Below are 23,332 nucleotides of genomic sequence, written 5' to 3'. Positions count from 1 at the left end.
TTTCTGGATCTACCCTAAGGGGGTTCATGTTGCTTTTTTGTTTTTCTTTGTTTGTTTTTGCATGAGCAGGCACCAGGAATTGAACCAGGGTCTCTGGCATTACAGGCAAGAACTCTGCCTGCTGAGCCACCATGGCCAGCCCTCATGTTGCTTTAATAAGGACTTTTCTGTCTTCATGTTTTCATGATTTTTCCCTCCAATTTCACATTTTTGTGGTTATTCTTAAGTTGAATATTCTTTACACAAAAGCTTGTATTTTACTGAATGAGAGTTCACAGTTAAGTACAGATCTAGTGAGTCATTCCTATTGAATCCACTCATTTTATTTGAAATATAAATTACAAATTAAGGCACTGACATCATTAGTACAGACATAGAATTCCTCACATGTAATTTCTCTGACTTGCGTATTAGAGTGGTAGATGAGGACTCTCCACTCCTATTATATTTATATAGTGAGTTCTCTCAAATATTATAACATCAGCCCTACTACTAAGGGCTTTGGTGTGAAGATGCAATGCATATGGATTTTCTTCTGTATAAATTAAAATAGTACTGATGACTAAAGGCACTACATACTGAATACAAACATAGTAATTCTTCAGGATGTGTCTTCCCTGGTATGTGTAAAGGTTAAAGCTGTGGCTAAAATCTCTCTGTTCAAAATGTGTAGTGTGAGTACTCATTCCACCTAAAGTTAGAATATTGACTGAAGAGTTTTCCACATTGATGACATTCATAGGTTTCCTCAAACTGGAATAATTTCAAGTTGTCTAAGGATAGAACAATTAAAGTTTTCCCATACAGACGTCGTTTACAGCTTCTGTTCAATATGCATTCTCTCATGTAGCCTAAGCGTAGAACTATGAGCAAAAGCCTTTCCACACAGATGGCATTCATAGGGTTTCTCTCCAGTGTGTGTTCTCTCATGTTGTCTAAGATGAGAACATTGGCTGAAAGTCTTCCTACAAACAAGGCATTCATAGGGTTTCTCTCCAGTGTGAATTCTTTCATGTCTTCTAACAGAAGAATACTGACTGAAGGTTTTCCCACATAGCTGACATTCATGGGGTTTTTCTCCAGTGTGAGTTCTCTCATGATTTCTAAGAGAAGAATACTGACTGAAGGTTTTTCCACATAGATGACATTCATAGGGTTTCTCTCCAGTGTGGGTTCTCTCATGAATTCTAACAGAAGAATACTGACTGAAGGCTTTTCCACATAGATGACATTCGTGAGGTTTCTCTCCAGTGTGAGTTTTTTCATGACGTCTAAGTGCAGAACAATCAATGAAGGCTTTTCCACATATCTGGCATTCATGGGGTTTCTCTCCAGTGTGTATTCTCTCATGTCGTCTGAGGGCAGAACAAAAAGTGAAGGCTTTTCTACATGTACGGCACTGGTAGGTTTTATCTCCAGGGCGTGTTCGCTCATGTTGTCTAAGATAAGAATATTGACTGCAGGTTTTCCCAAATACATGACATTCATGGGGTTTCATGCCAATGTGAGTTCTCTCATGTCGTCTAAGAGTAGAAAATTGACTGAAGGCTTTTCCACACAGATTACATTCATAGGGCTTCCCTCCATTGTGAATTCCCTCATGTTGTTTAAGGTCAAAATATTTAATGAAAGTTTTACCACAGAGAAGGCACTCATATGGTTTATCTCCAGTTTGAGTTCCATTGTAATGTCTATGGCCAAAGCTTTTAATTAATAAGGCTTTAGCACTTTGATGGCATTCATGTGATTTACTTCCTGTGTCAATCTCCTCAGGCTGATTAAAAGATGACAGGTCACTGAGGACTTTTCCAAGTGGTCTGCTTAAATATGGTTTCTTTCTTATGGGAGTTAACGTATGTTGAGTCACTGTGGATCTGAGAGTGGAATCTTCTTGCAAATAATTACATTGAAAGGAATTCTTTTGAGTGTGAGATATCTGCTGTGGGGAATTAGATGAGAGACTATCAAACATTTGTCCATATACACACATTTCTTCATTTCCCTAGAAATGAATTCTTGACTAATCCTTCAGTGAACGTCTCGTGTTAAAATCTTTCCCACATTTAGTTTCATATTCACATTATTCACTCCATGCATGGAGATTTTCTCTATTATAACATCTCAATTTCAGAGCTATTTCATCAATTTTGAATTTCATGATGTTTCAAAAGTTTACATATGTGAACCATGTTTACATAATCACCTTTTTATAAGAACTCAAGAGTTTATTATTCAGTTTGTTTCCCTAAATTCAAGCTATCATAGATTTTTGCTGTCTTAGTATTTAATTCCATCATTAACTATAGCTAGGTGTTTATACTGAATTCCTAATTTAAAACTAGGGTTAACACCAATGAAGCTTACCAATGACTTGATGTCAGAATTGTCTTTCATGTAGGTAAGTTGCATGAATATCATTTCTTGCTTTTTACAGGAAATTTTCCTGCCTATAATTATTTGGGGATAAAATAATAAATTGTTAGAGTAGCATTATAGGAATAAAAACATTGGAAAGTCCGAAATAGTACTGTCAGTATGTTTCAAACACTGATAACCTGGCAGAGAAAGAGTATCAAATTAAGGAACACTCTAGCAGAAGAAATTAAACGAATTAAAAAAATCAGAGAAGATTTTCAGGATTGAAATATGAGCAAAATTAAAAAGAAGTTGGGATGTCAGAGAATTAAAAAGAGGGAAAATCTTCCAAGAGTAAGCTCAGGACAAGGCTCATTATATGAAAGTTTAATTCTAATAGTACATGAATATCCCTTTTCAAAAGTCAAAGACACTTGAATACAGTTTTATAAGTTTATAGAACAATAACCACTCAATGAAGTAAATTTCCTCAATACACTTAAGCACATATCAGAAATCAAAACTTACTTCAGGGAAAATGAAGTTGATATTTCCAAAGACATCCTCACTGACAAGACCTTTCAAATACTGATGCACAGTTTCCTAGAGCTCACCTGGACTGTGATTTTGAGGAAACCCCATTCCTTCCTTCCACACTTCCTCTCCTTGTGCTACTTCTTGCCACACTTTTTCTCCTTGGGAAAGCACATCTGATTTGCACACCTGACATCCTGTTGGTAGGAAAAATGATACCTGGAGTTTGAGTTAAGTGTTAATAGTGCCTTATCAAGTCCACAGTAGGCTACCAGAGAAAGATAAGTATCGAAGTTCAGCAAGGCAAAAGTACTTTGATTACAGAACATTGACAAATATTTCAACAGCAAACAGTAGCTCTTGACATTGAACTCATTACAATGGGGATCTCTGGTTGCTGCTGCCCATACACAAGGTCAAAGAGAGACTGCAGAATCCTCCATGTTCTAAATGGGGAGAAATTCAATGTTTCCAAAGTTATTATCATTTTAAAAAATAATCCAATAAACATAAACAATACCAAAACAATCTAAATTCTATGAGGAAAATGACATATGTGGTGTTTTTCCTATTGTGTTCTGAAGCCCCAGCACAGCCCTTATAGAATAATTATGTCTGAATGCAAACTCCCTTATTTATTTGTTCAAAAATTATTCACTGACTTCCCAGCACTGCTCTGAGTGTTGGAGAGTGAGATTCAAGAAAGACATTAAATTGTGGTCAAGAAGCTTAAAATCTATGGGGGTGAGCTAGATGTACGTAAGAAGTTAGAAAGCATACTTCACTTGGGTGGTTGTGTTATAAAATGATATAAATTAATTTAAATGTATTAATATCAAATATAAAAATAGAATATAAAAAGGTTATACAACAATATAGAGAAATTGACCTAGATACTTAAACAGATGATATATGGCACATATGATAGATACACAGGTAGAGAGAAGATTAGACAGATTAGATAGATGATTGATAGATACATATCAATGATAACGTTTCAGAGACTCACTGACTGAGACCAGATGACTGATATTCTCCAGCATTACTTCTCTGAACAGCTTTATCTGGGATGTGTCTAGCAATGCCCACTCTTCCTGGGTGAACTCTACAGCTATATCTTTGAAGGTCAACTCCTAAAATATGAAAGAAATGCTGGTTCACACAAAGGCAGTCTTACTAAAGACCTGAGTGTAATGCTTAAAATGACAGCACTGAGGAAGCAGAGACAGAGAGTGTGTGTGTGTGTGTGTGTATAAAGCTGAAAATGTGTTTGGGGCACCAGTAAGATCACTCTCAGTGTTCAATTCTAACATGTCTTTCAAATACACTCATAGATACACAGATCTTCTAAAAATTAAAATTGGGGAAAAGAAAGAAATGACTCCATTTCCTTTGATTTCCCAAATTTCTCTTGTGCGCCAGTCAACAATGCAATTTTATATCCCAGCATAAGTTAAGAAGGATTGACTGAATGCACCTACAGTGTCCCCACTGACTTGTGCTCTTACTCATCTCTATCACGTTCACCACAATACTAAAGCCAACTTTAGGCAATGACATGATCCTGGTACATTATTTCCCCAATGGCTTGGCTGAGAAAAAGAAAATATCTATCATCTCTTCAGAGAATACACATACAATCCTAAGGGCGGCTAGAAGAAACTACTGTAATGCTGGGAATGAGATTACTTATTGCTGACCCCCCAACTTACCATAGTTATTCTACGTCTGGATACACTAACCTGAAGCTCAGACCCTTGAACAGCTCATTAATAGACTCCAATTGTGGTGTAATGCCTCCTAAAAGAAGAATTCCCTACTCACCCGTGGTTGCATTGTCAATAGTTGAGCTGACAAGTGTCTTCCTTTGGATTTTCGCTCACAGCCAGAAAAGCAGTAAGTGAGCAAAGTGGAGAAAGGAGGTAGAAGCCTTCAGACTTAAGTCTTGATCATAATTCACAGTGCTGAAAGAAAACAATTTCCAACAAAGGATTTTACACCTAGCAAGACTTCCCTTTCAAAAATTAGGGAGAGTAAAACATTCCCAGATAAAGGCTGAGGGAATTAATTACCACTAGATCCACCCTATTAAAAGGAGTTCTTCAGGTGGAAAAGAAAGGCCACTAGACAGTGGATCAAAGAGGTATAAAGCAGTGATAAAGGTAATATATAGGTAATTAAAAATACAAGTATTTTATTGTATTTTTTTATATTTTCACAGCCTCAATACTGTAAGCATATAAGCTATTCCCATTATTTAAGCTGAAGCATTTCCTGGTATTTGCTTTGAGAGCTTAGGAAAGTAAAACAGATATCAAACATACCAACAGACACACTGACGAGAAGGAGAAGAGAGAAGAAGCAGACAGAACGCTAACAAAAAGTAAGGGCTGCAAACACACACATCTGTGATGCTCAATGAATGCCTAACAAAATACCGAATAGAACCACACTGTGATATGTTATAGTCAAACTGTTGGATGCAAAGATAAAGAGAATGTTGTAAGCAAAACATTAAAAATAAAAGAAAGAAAGAAAAAGAAAAGGTGGGCCATGGTGGCTCAGCAGGCAGAGTTCTCGCCTGCCATGTTGGAGTCCTGGGTTCAATTCCTGGTGCCTGCCCATGCAAAAAAAAAAGAAAGAAAGAAAAACATAAAACTGCAAAATACAGTGAGCCCTAATGTAAACTACAGACTAGAGATATAGTACATTATAACATTTAATTAATTGTAATAAAAGAAAAACAATACCTTTGTTAATAATACAGTAATAATGTATGGGAGGTATATGGAAACATTTTTCTCTAAATCTTCTAGCTCTGTATTTAACACACCAACTAAATAACCTATGTCTGGCAAAACTGTTGTAAATTCACAGATAAGCAAAAGCTGAGGGAGTCTGAAACCCCAGACTAGCAGGATATGAGATGCTAAAGAACAGACAATAGATTGCAGCCACATGAAGAAATAAAGATCTCCTGTCAAGGCAATAACATGGATAAATACAAATGACAGTACACTGTAGTTTTGGTTTGCAAATCCGCTTTGACTTCCTATCTGATCTAAAAGACAACTGCATAAAATGTAATGATAAATCAGAGGTGTTGGACACATAGTGTAAAAACATGCAATTTCTGACAATAACCACTTAAAAGAGAGTTGCAGGGGTATAGAGAACACAGTTTGAAATAATATTTAAGTTAATTTAGTACCAAAAAAAATGAGATTGCTATCGATTAAGGTTGTTAAATTTGAGAAAGACCCATGGTAACTAAAAAAAAAAAAAAAAAAAAAGACAAAATGCAAGCTGATAAAAAAAGAAAGAAAAGTTTATGTTCCCTAGGGTACTAAGAATGGGAAGATGGGGCAGTTCAAGTAGTGGAAAGTAGTAAGGGTACCACAATATTGTAAATGTGAGTCATCCAACCCAATCCTATGCTTGGAAATGGCTGACAAGGGAAACTTTATGTTGTATATATGTTCCTACAAATAAAAATTTAAAAAAATAGCAACTAAATATATGAGAAAAGCAATGTAATCTTGGATGTGATCTAAGAAGGGAGGAGGAAAGACTAAAAAGGGAATTATTAGGCAATATAATAATATAGACTAAGCTTTACTATAAGTTTTAAATTCCTTGTATTTGATAACTACACTTAAGAAGGTTACCTAAGTGAATATCCTATTTCTGAGGAAATGTACATGGTAGCACTAAGACTTCAATGCGCATAATGTATATAGCCTATCTCGACTGTTCCGAAAATGTATTAATATATTTATCAATATCAATCAATATGAAAATGTACTGATAGACAGATACATAGACAATTGGGATAGACAGGTAGATGGGTTGATAGATGGAGACATACAGAATATGGCAAAATTGGAAAACTATTAAATTAGCAGATCTAGGGTAAAACAGTTGTACTGATGTTCTCTTTACTTGGTTTGTGTTATTTTTGCCACTGTGCTATAAGTTTGAAAGTATTTCAAAATAAAAAGTATTTTAAAAAAATATCACTTGGCAGATGACAGGACAGTTTTTGCTACTCAGGACCATCTGCCATTTCATATAAATTTGATAACTGACTTTTCCATTTAGGCAAAGAAGCCTGCTGGAATTTTACTGTGATTGCAACAAATATGGAATTTGCTTGGTGGTGTATTGGCATCTTAACAATATTAGTTTCTGCAATCCAAGGAGATGGGATGAGTCTATTAAGTTCTTCTTGAATTCTTTCAGTAACGTTTTGTAGGTGAGTTGCACAAGCCCTTTACATCCCTTGCTTAAATTTAATCCTCAGTATTTCATTGTTTTAGTTGCTATTGCAAATGCATTTGTTTTCACATCCTTCTTAGATTGTTCATAGATGGAAAACACCTTACTTTATCTGCGTTGAACTTTAACCCATTTATTAGTCCAAGTAGCTTCCTTCTTGATTCTTTTCTATGTCTATACTTAGAACCATGTCATCTGTGAATAGGGAGAGCTATTTTTTTCAATCTGTGTGTATTTTACTTAATTTTCTTTCCTAACTGTTCTAGTGCAGAAAGGTAGTGGTGAAAAAGGACATCCTTTTGTGGCTCCTGTTCTAGGGAAAAGTCTTGCTATCTTTTACTGTTCAAGACGTTACCTGTAGGTTTTTCACACATGCCTTTTATCATGTTCAGGTTAACCATGCTTTTTCTAATTTTCTGTGTATTTTAATCTACAAAAGGGGCTAGATTTTTCAAATATATTTTCTGCATCAAACGACAGGACCATGGTGTTTATTCTCTTCATTCCCCTAATGTGGTTTATTGATTGTCTTATGTTGAGACACCACTCCGGTTCTAGGATGAAGTCAAATTGGTGATGGTGTATAATTTTAACGTGCAGTTGGGTTTTGTTTGCAAGTATTCTGTCGATTTTTGCTTTTAATATACACCAGAGATATGGACTCTACTATTTTCCCTGAGATGGCTTCTACTAACTTTGGTATTAGATTGATGTTGCCTCATAAATGAATTATGTAAAGTCACCTATTCCTCAAATTTGGGAGGCCTGAGAATTATAGGTGTTTATCAATCTTACAATACTTAGGTAAATTCACTGGTGAAACCATATGAGGCAGGATTTCTCTCTGGTATCATGATTTATTTTTCTTATTAGGAACTTGTGGGTTTTCAGAACAATCATATATTAAATACAGGACTACAATACACTGACCTAATAGTAAAACCTTGCATTGGTGTGGAACACTTGCTAAACTGATAGTAGCACATTTTCGTAACTATGGTCCATGACTTAACTTTGGGTTCACTGTTTGTGTAGTATAGTTCCTGGGATGTTAAAAAACTTTTTACTTTTACCATATATACAATCTAACATCTCCCCCTTCAATTATATTCATCTATATTTCAGTACTGCTAACTACATTCACAATGTGCTAACACTGCCATCATTCATTATGAAAACATTTCCAACATTCCAAATGGGAATTTTAAGCCTAACTTTCCATTACCTATCACTACCCCTTTCCATGGTAACTGCGGTAGTTAGATTCAGTTGTCAACTTGGCCAGGTGAAGGCACCTAGTTTTGTTGCTGCAGACATAAGCCAATGGTACATGAACCTCATCTGTTGGTAACTACATCTGCAGTAGGCTAGAAGGCGTGCCTGCTGCAATGAATACGTTTGACTTAACTGGCTGGTGCTTAAATGAAACAGCACAATGTAGCACAGGCCAAGCAGCTCAGAATACCTCATTTCAGCACTTGCAGCTCAGCCCAGGCCTTTGGAGATGCAGAAATAATCATCCTGGGGAAAGTTGTTGGAACCCAGAGGCCTGGAGAGAAGGCCAGCAGATTACCCTGAGCCTTCCATGTAAGAAAGAACCTCAGATGAAAGTTAGCTGCTTTTCCTCTGAAGAACTAACAAAGTACTCCCCCTTTTACTAAAAGCCAATCTGTCTCTTGGTGTGTTGCATTCTGGCAGCTAGCAAACTAGAGCAGTAACCTAATCTTTGGTTAGATTTATATCTATATATTTGATTCTTTAGTGCTTATAGTGAATCATATTTTTCTTGATTTCTTTGTCCAGTTGTTCATCACTAGAGTATAAAAACATCAGTGATTGTGGGATGTTCATTAATAATGCACCACTGTGCTGAACCCATTTATTACATTTAGGAGCATTATTACAGAAATATCAGGAATTTCTCTTTTTTGAACCATATCAAATCAAAATAGGGGAAGTCCTGTTCTTCCTTTCTGATTTGGATGTCTTTTAATTCTTTTCTTGCCTAATTGCTCCAGCATGAACTTCACGTTCAGTGTTGAATAAGAGTGGAGACAATGGGTATCCTTGTCTTTTCCATGATCTTGGAGGGAAAGCATTCAGTCTTGCACCATTAAACAGGTTGTTAGCTGTGGACTGTATGCCCTGTATCATATATGCCCTGTATCACCTCGACGAAATACCTCCTTACTAGTGTCCTAAGTGTTTTAATCATGAAGAGGTGCTGGGTTTTTTCAAATACCTTTTATACATTCATTGGGATTATCATATGTTTTCCGCTCTTCATGATGTTAAAGTGGTCTCTGACATTGATTTCCTTATATCGAATCAACCTTGCACACACAGGATAAATCCCACTTCACAATGTACAATTCCTTTGTTATCCTATTGGATACAGCTTGCTAGAATTGTGTTGAGTTTTGAATCTATATTCAAAAAGGATATTTTAGCCATCCGTATTTGCTCTTCAGAAAAACTACTATTCATACTTTTAGCCCATTTTATAATGGGGTTGTTCTTCTGTTGTTGAGTTGCATGATTTCTTTATGATAGAGGATATCAAAACTTTGTCTCATGAGTGATTTCCAAATATTTTATACCACTGAGCTGGCGGTCTCTTCACTTTTTTCCCCAAATCTTTTGAGATGCAGGAACATTTGATTTTTAGAAGCTCCCATTTAATTTTTTCTTTTGTTGTCTGTGCTTTGGGTGTTAAGTTTACAAAGCTACCTCCTAATATTAGGTCTTCAGAAGATGCTTCCCTATATTTTCTTTTGGAAGTTCTATGGTGCTAATTCTTATATTTAGGTATTTGATCCACTCTGAGTTAAATTTTGTATTGGGTGTAAGGGTCTTCTTTCATTCTTTTTGCTATTGATAATCCAGCTCTTGCAAGCCCATTTACTGAAAAGACTATTTTGTCCCAGTTCAGTGGATTTGGGGGGCTTGTTAAGAATCAGTTGACCATAGATTTGGTAGTCTATTCCTGCACTCTCGATTTGATTCCATTGGTCAGTATTTTTATTTTTGCCAGTACCATGCTGTTTTGACCACTGTGGCTTTATAATAAGTTTTAAAGTAAAGAAGTGCTAACCCTCCCACACTTCATTCTTCTTTCTTAGGATGCTTTCTGGGGTCTCTTTCCCTTCCAAATGAAATTGGTAACCAGTTTTTCCAAGTTTTCAAAAGAGGTTGCTGAAATTTTCATTGTTACTGCATTAAATCTGTTAAATCAATTTGGGTAGAATTGACATCTTAACTGTATTTAACCTTCCTATTCATGAGCCGGGAAGGTCTTTCCACCTATTCAGATTTTCTTTGATTTATTTTAGCAATGTTATGTAGTTTCCTGTGTACAAGTCCTTTACATTCCTAGTTAAGTTTATTCCTAGGTACCTGATTCTTTTAGTTGCTATTTTTATTGGAATTTTTTCCTTACCTAATTCCTCAGTTATGTCACCGCTTGTGTATAGAACCATTACGGATTTCTGCACATTAATTTTACATCCCGCCACCTTGCTGAATTCATTTATTAGCTCAAGTAACTTTCTTGTAGATTTCTCAGAATTTTCCATATATAGTATCATGTCATCTGCAAATAATCAAAGTTTTACTTCTTCCTTTCCAATCTGGATGCCTTTTACTTATTTCTTTTTCCTGCCTAATTACTCAAGCTAGAACATTAAGTACAATGTTGAATAATAGTGGTGACAGGGGGCATCCTTGTCTCATTCTCGATCTTAGGGGGAAAGCTTTCAGTCACTCTCCATTGAGTACAATGTTTGCTATCGGTTTTTCATATATGCCCTTTATCATATTGAATAAGATATCTTTGATTCCTATCTTTTTAAGTGTTTTTATCAGAAAAAGATGTTGAATTTTGTCAAGTGCTCTTTCAGCATCAATCAAGATGATGATGTGATTTTTCTCTTTCGATTTATTAATGTGCTGTATTACATTAATTGGTTTTGTGTTGAACCATCTTTGCATTCCTGGTATAAACACCATTTGGTTGTGGTGTGTAATTCTTTTAATGTATTAATGGATTGGATTTGATAGTTATTTTGTTGAGAATTTTTCCATCTATGTTCATTAGGGAGACTGGTCTGTAGGTTTCCTTTCTTATAGCATCTTTACCAAGTTCTGATATTAAAATGATGTTAGCTTCATAAAATGAGTTAGGTATTGCTCCTTTTTCCTCAATTTTTTGGAAAAGTTTGAACAGGACTGGTATTAGTTCTTTCTGGAATGCTTGATAAAATTCCCCTGTGAAGACATCTAGCCCTGGGCTTTTCTTTGTTGCAAGACTTTTGATGACTGATTGAATCTCTTAACTTGTGATTAGTTTCTTGAGTCTTCTATTTCTTCCTGAGTCAATGTACCTTGTTTGTGTGTTTCCTGGAATTTGTGCATTTCATCTAAGTTGTCTAGTTTGTTGGGATATAGTTGTTCATAGTAGGATCTTATTTATTTCTTAAGGGTCTGTGGTAACTGTGCTGGTCTGAATCTGTGATGAACCCCAGAAAAGCCATGCCCTTTGATCCTCATTCAATACTGCTGGGTGGGAGCATTTTGACTGTTTCCATGAAGATGTGACCCACCCAATTGTGGGTGATAACTTTTGATTAGATGATTTCCATGGAGGTGTGTCTCCACCCACTGAAGGTGGAGTTGCTGGCTGGAATCATTTAAAAGAGGAAACTTTGGGGAGAGAGTCCCTTTTTGGTAGAGCCATGTGAAAGCCAGCAGATGCTGCTATGTTCGCCATGTGCCCTTCCAGCTGAGAGAGAAACGTTGAACATCGCCAGCCTTCTTGAACCAAGGTATCTTTCCCTCGGTGCCTTAAATTGGACATTTCTATAGACTTGTTTTAATTGGGACATTTTCTCGGCCTCAGAACTGTAAACTAGCAACTCATGAAATTCCCCTTGTTAAAAGCCATTCCATTTCTGGTGTATTGCATTCCGGCAGCTTGCAAACTAGAACAGTAACACAACCCTTCTCATTTCTGATTTTGTTAATTTGAATCCTCTCTCTTTTTTCCTTCTTCAGTCTTGCTAATGGCACATCAATTTACTGATTTTCTCAAAGAACTAACTTTTGGTTTTATTGATTCTATTGTACTTTTGTTTTCCCATTCACATAACTCTCCTTAATCCTTGTTATTTCTCTTCTTCTAATTGCTCTGAGCTAGTTTGCTGTTCTTTCTCAAGTTCCTTCAGGTGACCAGTTAAGTCTTCAACTTTTGCTCCTTCTTTTTAATATAGGCATTTGGGGAAATAAATTTCCTTCTCAGCACAGCCTTTGCCGCATCTCATAAGTTCTGATATGCTGTATTCTTATTTTCATTCATCTCCAGATAGCTACTGATTTCTCTAACAATTTCTTCTTTGACCCACTGGTTTGTTTAATCATGTGTTACTTAATCTCCACATATTTGTGAATGTTCTCGTTCTTTGGAGGTTATTGATATTCATCTTCATTCTGTTGTGATCAGGGAAAGTGCTTTGAGTAATTTCAATGATTTTAAATTTATGAAGACCTCTTCTGTGCCACAGCATATGATCTATCCTGAAGAATGTTCCAAGAGGACTTAGAGAATAATGTACATCCTGGTGTTTTTGGGGTGTAAAGACATACATATGTTAGGCATAATTCATTTATCAAGTTGTTTAACTTTTCTATTTACTTGTTGATCTTTTGTCTGGTTGTTCCATCTATATAGGAGAGTGGTATATTAAAGTCTCCTACTGTTGTTGTTGAAACATCTATCGCTTTTTTCAGTTTTGCCAATGTCTGTCTCATACTCTGGAGTTCCTTGATTGGTAGCATAAACGTTTGACTGTTATTTCTTCTTGGTCCCTTTTATTAATATATTGTGTCCTTCTTTGTCTCTTGTGATGTCTTCACATTTAAAGTCTATTTTTTCCGATATCAGTATAGCTACTCCTGCTTTCTCTTGGCTACAACTTGTGAGGGACATCTTTTTCCATCCTTTTACTTTCAATCTATTTGTATCCTTGTGCCTAAAATGAGTCTCTTGTAAGTAGTATATCTCTGCATTATATTTCTTAACACATTCCGCCAATCTGTATCTTTAAATTGGTATGTTTAGTCTGTTAATATTCAAACTTATTACTGAAAGGTATTTCTTGAATCCAACATCTTATCTTTGGGATTTTATTTTTCAGATCTAGATATGCTTTACCATCTTTCTCTTTTTTTATCTTTTAAATTACCCTTACTGGTACTCCTCAATTCTGTACCCTCCTCCAGACCTCCCTCTCCTGTCTTTATTTTTTTTTCAACTGGCAGAACTCTCTTTAGTATTTCTTATAGGGCTGATCTCTTCTTGACAAATTCTTTCAGGATATGTCTGTGAAATTTTTAATCTCTCACTCAATTTTCAAGGACAATTTGGCTGGGTACAGAATTCTTGGCTGGAAGTCTTTCACATCACTGCCTTCTCACCTTCGTGGTGTCAGTTGAGTAGTCTGAACTCGGTTTTATGTGGTTTCCCTTGTATGTATGTAGTAGCTTGTTTTTCTCTTGCCACTGCTTTCAGGATTTTCTGCTTCTCTTCAACATTTTAAAGACTGATTAGTATGTGTCTTGGGGAAGGCTTATCTGGATTTCTTCTATTTGGAGTTCACTAAGCTTCTTTGACTTCCATATTTATGTCTCTTATAAGGGTTGGGAAGTTTTATATATTTTATATATCCTTAACTAATCTTCCCAGCCCTTTACTCTTCTCTTCTCCTTCTGGGATACCAATGATTGTTATATTTGTGTGCTCTATTTTATCATTTCCCTGAGAGCCAATTCAAATTTTTCCATCTGTTTTGTCATTTGCTGTTTTGAGTGTTCAAAACAAATTGTCCAATCCTCCAGCACATATTCTTTCTTCTGCCTTTTCAAATCTGCTGTTGTATCTCTAGTATGATTTTTATTTGGTCTACAGCATCTTTAATCTTTGTGGTATCTGTTATTTTTCTATTTATTTTTCAAATTCCTCTTTATGCTCTTCTAGTGTCTTCTTGATCTCCTTTATGTCATTAGCCATCCCATTTATTTTATTTAGTAGAGTTATACGAACATCTTTGATTAGTTGTTCCAACATCTGTGTCTCCTCTGCTGTTTTAATTTGGTCATCAGGCTGGACTGTAACTGTCTCCATCATGATATGCTTAGTGATCTTCTCTTGCCTTTGCAGCATGTAAATGCCTTAACTGGATTATTCTGGAAGTTGATTTCCTTTAGTAGACTAAAGCCTTGCATTTGTGGGATGGATGTGGAGCAGGATGCAGGATGTGGGGCAGGGCCCAACAGTGTGGTGATGCATTGCAGTGCAGGCATAGGCGCAGGATGGGGATGCTACACTGGTGCCTGGGTCTGGGAGCGGGGCCCTGATGTGTGCTGGTCTAGGGCTTAGACCCCCTGTGCACATGCACAAAGCTCTGGACAGTGGGTCAGTGCTGCATGCACATTGGTTGGGGCAGATGTGGCCACGCAGTGCACGTCAGCACTTGCCCAGAGCTGGGGGCATGATTGGGGGTCCAGTGCATGTACAGATCTGGGAGCGCCGTAAACTGATGTACACCAGTGCAGAGCTCAGTGGGGGCAGGGCATGGTTACAAGACTGTATGGCTGGGGTAGGGGGGAGCTGATGTAGCCTGGGTATGGAGGTAAGCACCTACAGCCTTTATGGGCTGTTGACTGCCTACAGAGAGCAGGGAGGGGGGAGATAGGGCTTGGAGGGATAGGGTGAGTCTGCATTTTTGTAGGAGAGGTGGGTTGGGCTATGGCAGACATGCTCACTCTTGGCATAGGGGTGTGTAGGGCAGGTACACCAACAGGAAATTGGCGGGGCAGGGGTGCTTGGAGAACAGTGGGCAGTGACAGGGTTCAGATGCATGTGATATGAGCTGAGTTGCAGGTTGAAGGGCTGCACCGGTGAGGGTAGCACATTCAAGAAATGCGGCTTGGAGTATTCCTAGTGCCCATCTCCCCATCCACGCCCTCTTGAGGGCTCTGGACTTCCATGTTAGGCTGTTTGCACCTGCCATACAGTCTCTGGTTCTCTGCTTCTCAGTTCCTCAAGTTTTGCAACCAGGGCCTCCCTAAGTGGTACAGAAGACCCTCCCAGGTCACTTACACCCTGGAATTGCTGCCTTAGTCACCCTCCTGTCCGTTCTCTGTTACATGGAGAACGGGTGAACCAGACCTATCCTACTCTGCCATCTTCCCAGAACTTCTTGAGCCTATATTCCTTCAATTCAATCTTGTGGGGACAGACCTATTGGTAGGGACTTCTGATTAAGTTGTTTCCATGAAGCAGTTAAGATGGCTCTTAATCTACTTGCTGGCATCCTTCAAGGGAGAGATATTTTGGAGAGAGTTCAGAAGTGAAAGAAGATAAAAGAAAAAGAAAATGCCCAGAGACATTTTGAAGAGATGGTCTAGGAAACATTGTCATGTGCCTTCCCATGTGTGAGGAAACCTGGATGCCAAAGCTCTTCCCCTGAGAGGGAATCCTCTTGTTGATGCCTTAATTTGGACATTTTCATGGCCTCAGAATTGTACCTTGTATAACTTAATAAATCCCCTTTGTAAAAGCCAATCCATTTCTGGTATATAGCATTCTGATATACTTGGTTTAGCAAACCAAAACACAGATCCAAACTCTTTACTACTAACTGGTTTGTTGAGATCTATTTATTCTTGGATCAGTATAGGTAGTTTGCGTGTGTTTCTACAAATGTGTTGATTTCACCTAGGTTATCTTATTGGCATATGGTTCTTCACAGTATTCCTATTAGAGTACTTTTCATTTCAGTAGAATCTAGTAGTAAAGTCTCCCTTTCATTTATGATATTTGTTATCTGTATCCTCTTTTCCTCATTCTAGCTAAAGGTTTGTCCATTTTATTGATCTTTTTAAAGAACCAACTTGAGATTGGTCAATTCCCTGTATTGTTTTTTTGCTCCCTATTTCATTTATCTCATCGGTGGTCATTATTATTTCATTCTTCCACTGCCTTTGCATTTAGTATGTGCTTCTTTTTCTAGTTCTTCCAGTTTTGAAGTTGGGTCTTTATCCTGAAATCTTTCTTCCACTTCATTGTAAGCATTTAGAGCTATAGATATGCCTTCAGTACTGCCTCTGATCTTTTTTTTTTTTGCCCCTCAATCTTTCCATTAATGCCTACGTTCATATTTATTTAATTTTTTGTGCCATTCCATATTAAGTGCCTCTGGTCTGATACCAACTTGACCTCAATAACACACTCATTTACTTTTCCTTTAATAGTTTCTCCCTACAACTTTTTTTTTTAATTGTTTTCCCTGATATCCTTTAGTTATTTCTCTGAATTTCCCTTCATCTCAATGAACATTTTTATGATAATTTCCTTCAACTGCTTTTTTGGTATTCCTACAGTCTGGTTTTATTCATTGATGTTTTCTGGATTTTTGTACTCTTCCTGTAGACAGGCCATCACTGCTGTTTCTTTGTCTTGAACTCTTGTTGGACACTGTACACTTTTAAGATTTTAAAATGTTAACTCTGGATTTATACCCTGAGATGTATTTTTCTAGATTTTGTAAGAAGCTGATGATAAGGCAGAGATTTTCTTGAGCTTCAGCCCTCCTAATAGGAGGTCCACCCAAGGCATACGTACTGTGTCACGTACTATGACAGAACAGTTTCCTCCTGGGAAACAGATATTTTAACCCAGTAGAATCTATCTCAGCAGTAACAACTGTTGCTGCTCTAGCTTCGAAACCTTCAATATGCCATTTTGGAACCCACAGTATTACGAAGCTGGACAAGGAAGACATTTAACTCTTAGATGTCCCAGAAATAGCCATACTTCCAAACACCAAATAATTTTAAGGTTCATTGTGATTGGGGGCTGGGATTGTATATAACGATCACTGATGCCAAATACTCCTGATATATGTAGAGTCCCAGGATAAATTCAAGCAGCACTTACAAATGATTTATGCATTCCAGGATAAATTCAAGCACCACTTACAAATGTTCTATGCATTCCTAGCTTCTAAAACAAATACCATACAATGGGATCGATTAAACAATGGACAGTTACTGGCTCATTGTTTAAGACTGAAGACTTGCTTCCTCTTGGGGTTGTCATCCTCTAGTTGGCTAGCAAACTTTGGAGTTTCTGTCATATGGCCATGTACATGGTATCTTCTTGAATATTCAATGAAGGCTACCAAATTATTGATACTTAGGTCAGTACCTGAAAAAGGCCATGCTTGATGTTCCTGCAAGGAATGCCAAGAACAGGAGACTGTGTGCACAAGTAACTAATGCAATTTTAGAGGTAGGAATCTCCCATTTGCATCACATAGCCTGAAGCAATGGGATTAAAAAAACACGATAAACCATTTAGATGAGGCAGACATACAAGACACAACATATACAGCAGCAGAATACACTTTCTTCTTATGTAAACATGAATGATTCTCCAGGGTAGACAACATGTCTGATCATTAAACAAGTCCAAAATGTTTTTAAAATATTAAAGTCATACAAAATAATTTCTCCAAACATAATGCAGTTAAACTAAAACTCAGTAACAGAAAGAAAGGTGGAAAATTCACAAATGTGTGGAAATGAATATATTTTAAAGTAACCAGTAGGTCAAAAAATAAATCACAAGAGAAATGAGAAAATACTCTGAGAAGATTAAAAACCATAACAGAACATAACAAAACCAACAGGGTGAAATTTACTGGTGGAAATACATACTTTTATAAAGAAGAAAAACCTTAAATCCAATAACTTAAAATCTAACTCTACATATGTTAAGGAACTCTAACAAGAGCAAAATAAACTCAAAAGAATGAGAAGGAAATAATAAAGTGGACATAGATGGACTAGGTAAGAGAGACAACAGAGAAAAATCACAATTAACAAAAGTTGGTATTTTAAAAAGAATAATTCAAAATCCAAACCATTAGGCTAGACTGGCAAGGAAAAAAAGAGAGAAAACATGAATAAAGTAAAAAATGAAATTGTGGACATTACTACTAACTATAGAATTTTTAATATTGTAGGATGATATTATGAACAACTGAACACTAACAAATTTGATAACATAGATGAAATGGAAACATTCCTAGAAACACAAAATACAAAACTGACTCAAGAAGAAACAGAATATTGTAACAGAAATATACAAAGCAAAAAGAATGAAATCAGACATAAACGTCTGAATAGTAGAGGACAAGATGACTTTGCTGTTGATATCTATGAAATACGTATAGGATTACCACCAATCTTTCTAAACCCTTCTAGAAAACAGAAGGGAATACTTTCTAACTAATTCTACAGGTCCACCCTTGTCCTTTATGAATGACAAAGGCATAAAAACTACAATTATTCCTCATGTATACAGATGCCAAAATGCTCAACAAAATACTATCAAACCAAATCTAGAGAATGTTAATAAGGCTACATATCATGACTAAGTGAGAGTTACCTTAAAAATGCAAGGAATTTGTCACCATATAGAAATTAACCAATGTAATAATCCACATTAATAGATTTTAAAAAATAAGATCTATTTTGATGCAGGAAAAAAACATTTGATAAAACGCAACACTTTTCATGATAAAAACAATCAATACACAAGGACTGGGAACAAACTACCTTAATCTGATAAAAGGACTTCATGAAAAATCCATACCTAGCATCATACATAATGGAGAAAGCCTGAAAGCGTTCCTCTAAGATCATGAACAAGAATGATTGCTTTCATTTTCTGCTATTAAACACCATACTAGAACATTCTTGTCAAAGCAATTTTTCTATAATGAAAACAATAAAAGGCATGCAAATTGGAAAGGAAAAAATAAAATTACCCATTGTGAGGTGACATGGTATTATATAGAAACAATCCTATAGACTACCTACTCACATTTGGACTTATACACTCATTTATACACAAGCACCCTAAGTATTAGAGGTAATAAAGGAAAGCAATAAAGTTGCTGAGTAGAAGTTTGACATGCATAAATCAGTTGCATTTATGTATATAAATTTGGAAGCATCCAAAAAGGAAATTAAGAAGAGCAATCTTCAGTGACATAAAAAATATTAAAATTCCGAGCAATAAACTTAATCATAGTATATACTGATATCTACATAATCTGGCTAAAAAAAATTTAAGAGCACCTAAATAAATGAAAAGACATCCCATTTCATAGACTGCAAGATCTAATAACATTCAGGTAGCAATACTTTCCCAAATGATTCAGAGATACATTGCAATACCTATGAAAATAACAATGGCCATTTTTAAATTATGTAAAAGTTGACCCTTAAAATCATATGGGAAAAGGGGCCAAGATGGCGGCTTAGCAAGGTGTGGGATTTAGTTCGTCCACCAGAGCAGCTAGTAAATAGCAAGGAACAGTGCAGAACAACTGCTGGGGCCACATCAGTGACTGGCCACATAGCGTACCCCAATGTGGACCAGCTAGACCAGATGCGAGCCCACCTAGAACTCTGCAAGTCTTCTCAGGTTCCAATTGCCCCAGGCACAGGCAGAATTGAGCTTGTCTGAGTGTTTGTCTGGAGTCTGTGCCTTTCCTAGGAGAGAAGTGGGGCCCAGCTCAGGGGGAATCCCTCCCTCAAGGAAGGCAGACCCCAGGGTCTAGAAAAGTGAAGTGACTAAAGCCATCCTACAATCTCTCCTCTATCTCAACCATGCCTTCAGAGGGGAAAGTCAACTGATGTTAAAGGTATAGCACCACCTTATGCTGGTGGGACCCGCAGGCAGAAAAGCACCACATACTGGGCAAGAAAGGAAAAACACAGAGTCGAGTGGCTTCATAGGAAAGTGTTTCAACCTGCTGGGCCTCATCCTCAGGGAAAACTGATGCAGGTGACTCTTTCCTCCTAAGAGGAAGCCAGTTTGGTTTAGGAATATCTGGCTGGGGTCTATAATACCTAAGTAGACCCTCCTAAGGTGGTGGGGGGGGGGAGGGGAAAGGCACCATACAGCAGAGTAAGAAACCAGCAAACAAGAACTGAAAAATTCTGATCTGTTAAACTAAACCTAAGCTAGAGGTCCAGAATAAGCTGAATCAAATGTCAAAGAACAGATAGACAACAAAGTCATCCAGCAAGAAAATCCTAGGTAAAAAAAGTGAAAACAACTTTCAGAATAAACTAATTAAGGTAAATAAATGCCTAGACACCAGCGAAAAAATAATGAATCATACTAGGAAAACTGAAGATATGGCTCAGTCAAAGAACAAACCAACAATTCAAATGAGATACAGGAGTTGAAACAATTCAGAATGTTCAAACAGACATGGAAAACCTCATCAAAAATCATATCAATGAATTGAGGGAGGATACAAAGAAGGCAAGGAATTAACAAAAAGAAGAAATCGAAAGTCTGAAATAACAAATCACAGAACTTATGGGAATGAAGGCACAGCAGAAGAAATGAAAAAAACAATGGAAACCTACAATGTCAGACTTCAAAAGGCAGAAGATAGGATTAGTGAATGGGAGGACGGAACATCTGAAATCCGACAAGCAAAAGACAATGTAGGGAAAAGAATGTAAAAATACAAGCAGGGACTCAGGGAACTGAGTGACAACATGAAGTGCACGAAGATACGTGTTTTGGGTGTCCCAGAAGGAGAAGAGAAGGGAAAAAGAGGAGAAAAACTAATGGAGGAAATTATCACTGAAAATTTCCCAACTCTTATGAAAGACTTATAATTACAGATCCAAGAACTGCAGCGCACCCCAAACAGAATAGATCCAAATAGACATACTCCAAGATGCTTACTAATGAGAATGTCAGAATGTCAAAGAGAGAGAGAATCTTGAAAGCAGCAAGAGAAAAGCAATTCATCACATACAAGGGAAGCCCAATAAGACTATGGGTAGATTTCTCAGCAGAAACCACAGAGATGAGAAGACAGTGGAATGATATATTTAAATTACTAAAATAGAAAAACTGCCAACCAAGAATTTTATATCCAGCAAAACTGTCCTTGAAAAAATGAGGGAGAAATTAAAACACTTTCAGACAAAAAAATCACTAAGAGAATTTGTGACCAAGAAACAAATACTGAAAGAAATACTAAAGGGAGCACTAGAGACAGATATGAAAAGATAGGAGGGAGAAATGTGGAGAAGAATGCAGAAATGAAGACTATCAGTAAAGGTAAAAAGAAGAAAAATTAGGTATGACTTATAAAATCCAAAAGGCAAAATGGTAGAAGAAAGTACTGCCTGTACAGTAATAACACTAAATGTTAAAGGATTAAACTCCCCAGTCAAAAGACATAAAGACTGGCAGAATGGATTAAAAAACAGGACCCATCTATATGCTGTCTACAGGAAATGCATCTTAGACCCAAAGATAAAAATAAGTTGAAAGTGAAAGGACAAGAAAAGATATTTCATACAAATAACAATCAAAAAGAGCAGGAGTAGCTATACTAATATCCAACAAATTGGACTTCAAATGTAAAACAGTTAAAAGAGATAAAGAAGGACACTATGCATTAATAAAAGGAACAATTCAACATGAAGACACAGCAATCATAAATATTCATGCACCAAGCCAGAATGCTCCAAAATACATGAGGCAAACACTGAAAAGAGAAACAGACACATCTACCATAAACGTTGGAGACTTCAATTCACCACTCTCATCAATGGACAGAATATCTAGACAACAGGATTAATAAAGAAACAGAATTTGAATAATACAATAAATGAGCTAGACTTAACAGACATATATAGAACATTACACCCCACAACAGCAGGATACACCTTTTTCTCAAGTGCTCATGGATCATTCTCAAGGACAGATCATATGCTGGGTCACAAAGCAAGTCTCAATAAATTTTAAAAGACTGAAATCATAGAAAGCACTTTCTCAGATCATAAAGAAATGAAGTTGGAAATCAATAATAGGCAGAGTGCCAGAAAATTCACAAATAAATGGAGGCTCAGCAACATACTCGTAAAAAACCAGTGGGTCAAGGAAGAAATTACAAAAGAAATCAGTAAATATCTCGAGGCAAATGAAAATGAAAACACAACAAATCAAAATTTATGGGATGCAGCAAAGGCAGTGCTAAGAAGGAAATTTATTGCCCTAAATGCCTATGTCAAAAAAAGAAGAAAGAGGGTGGGCCATGGTGGCTCAGCAGGCAGAGTTCTTGCCTGCCATGCCAGAGACCTGGGTTTGATTCCCAGTGCCTGCCCATGCAAAAAAAAAAAAAGAAGAAGAAGAAGAAAGAGCATAAGTCGAGGAATTAACTGTCCACTTGGAAGAACTAGAGAAAGAACAGCAAACTAACCCCAAAGCAAGCAAAAGGAAAGAAATAATGATGATTAGAGCAGAAATAAATGAAACTGAGAACATGAAAACAATCAAGAAAATCAACAAAACCAGAAGTCAGTTCTTACAGAAAATAAGATGGATGGACCTTAGCAAGATTGACAAAAAGAAGAAAAGAGAGGATGCAAATAAATAAAATCAGAATGGAAGAGAGGACATAACCACTGATCCCATAGAAATAAAGGAAGTAATGAGAAGATACTACAAACAACTTTATTCTAATAAGCTCGACAATACAGACAAAATTGATAACTTCCCAGAAAGGTATGAACAACCAACTTTGACTCGAAAAGAAACAGATGACCTCAACAAACCAATTACAAGTAAAGAAATTGAATCAGTCATTAAGAAGCTCCCCAGTAAGAAAAGTCCAGGTTGAGATGGCTGCAAATGTAAATTCTAGCAAACTTTAAGAAAGAACTAGTATGCATCCTGCTCAAACTCTTCAAAGAAATTTGAAGAGGAGGGAAAGCTACCTAACTCATTCTGCGAAGCCAATATCACCCTCATACCAAAGCCATACAATGGTATTACAAAAAAAGAAAATTATGAACCAATTTCTCTAATGAATATAGATGCAAAATCCCCAATAAAATTCTTGCAAATTGAATCCAGCAGCACATTAAAAGAATTATACACCATGACCAAGTAGAATTCATCCCCGGTATGCAAGGATGGTTCAACATAAGAAAATCAATTAATGTAATACACCATATCAACAAATCAAAGCAGAAAAACCACATGATCATCTCGAATGAT

The 23,332-nt window shown here is 36.7% G+C and overlaps 1 protein-coding gene across 12 annotated transcripts in view; it reads right to left on the bottom strand.

The window, feature by feature from the left end:
• Window positions 1–307: 307 nt before the first annotated feature.
• Window positions 308–23,332, bottom strand: part of LOC143681252 (uncharacterized) — a 45,985-nt gene continuing 22,960 nt past the window's right edge. For 3 of the 12 annotated variants that reach the window (XM_077158105.1, XM_077158107.1, XM_077158109.1), the window contains 5 exons: window positions 4,714–4,853; window positions 3,899–4,022; window positions 2,970–3,086; window positions 2,365–2,447; window positions 308–1,939 (listed from right to left, as the gene is read on the bottom strand). In XM_077158105.1, the coding sequence (XP_077014220.1) occupies window positions 815–1,939; window positions 2,365–2,447; window positions 2,970–3,086; window positions 3,899–4,022; window positions 4,714–4,725 (1,461 nt within the window). In that variant the 5' untranslated portion in view covers window positions 4,726–4,853 and the 3' untranslated portion in view covers window positions 308–814. Of the gene's footprint in view, window positions 1,940–2,364; window positions 2,448–2,969; window positions 4,023–4,713; window positions 4,854–5,470; window positions 5,507–23,332 lie in introns of those variants that run through there. The other 9 variants (XM_077158106.1, XM_077158108.1, XM_077158114.1 and 6 more) reach the window with 8 other exon arrangements.

Source organism: Tamandua tetradactyla, chromosome 4, assembly GCF_023851605.1.
Source record: "Tamandua tetradactyla isolate mTamTet1 chromosome 4, mTamTet1.pri, whole genome shotgun sequence".
NCBI classification, from domain to species: Eukaryota; Metazoa; Chordata; class Mammalia; order Pilosa; family Myrmecophagidae; genus Tamandua; species Tamandua tetradactyla.
Note: the sequence above shows the minus strand (reverse complement) of the source record. Positions and strands in the feature narration are given on the sequence as shown.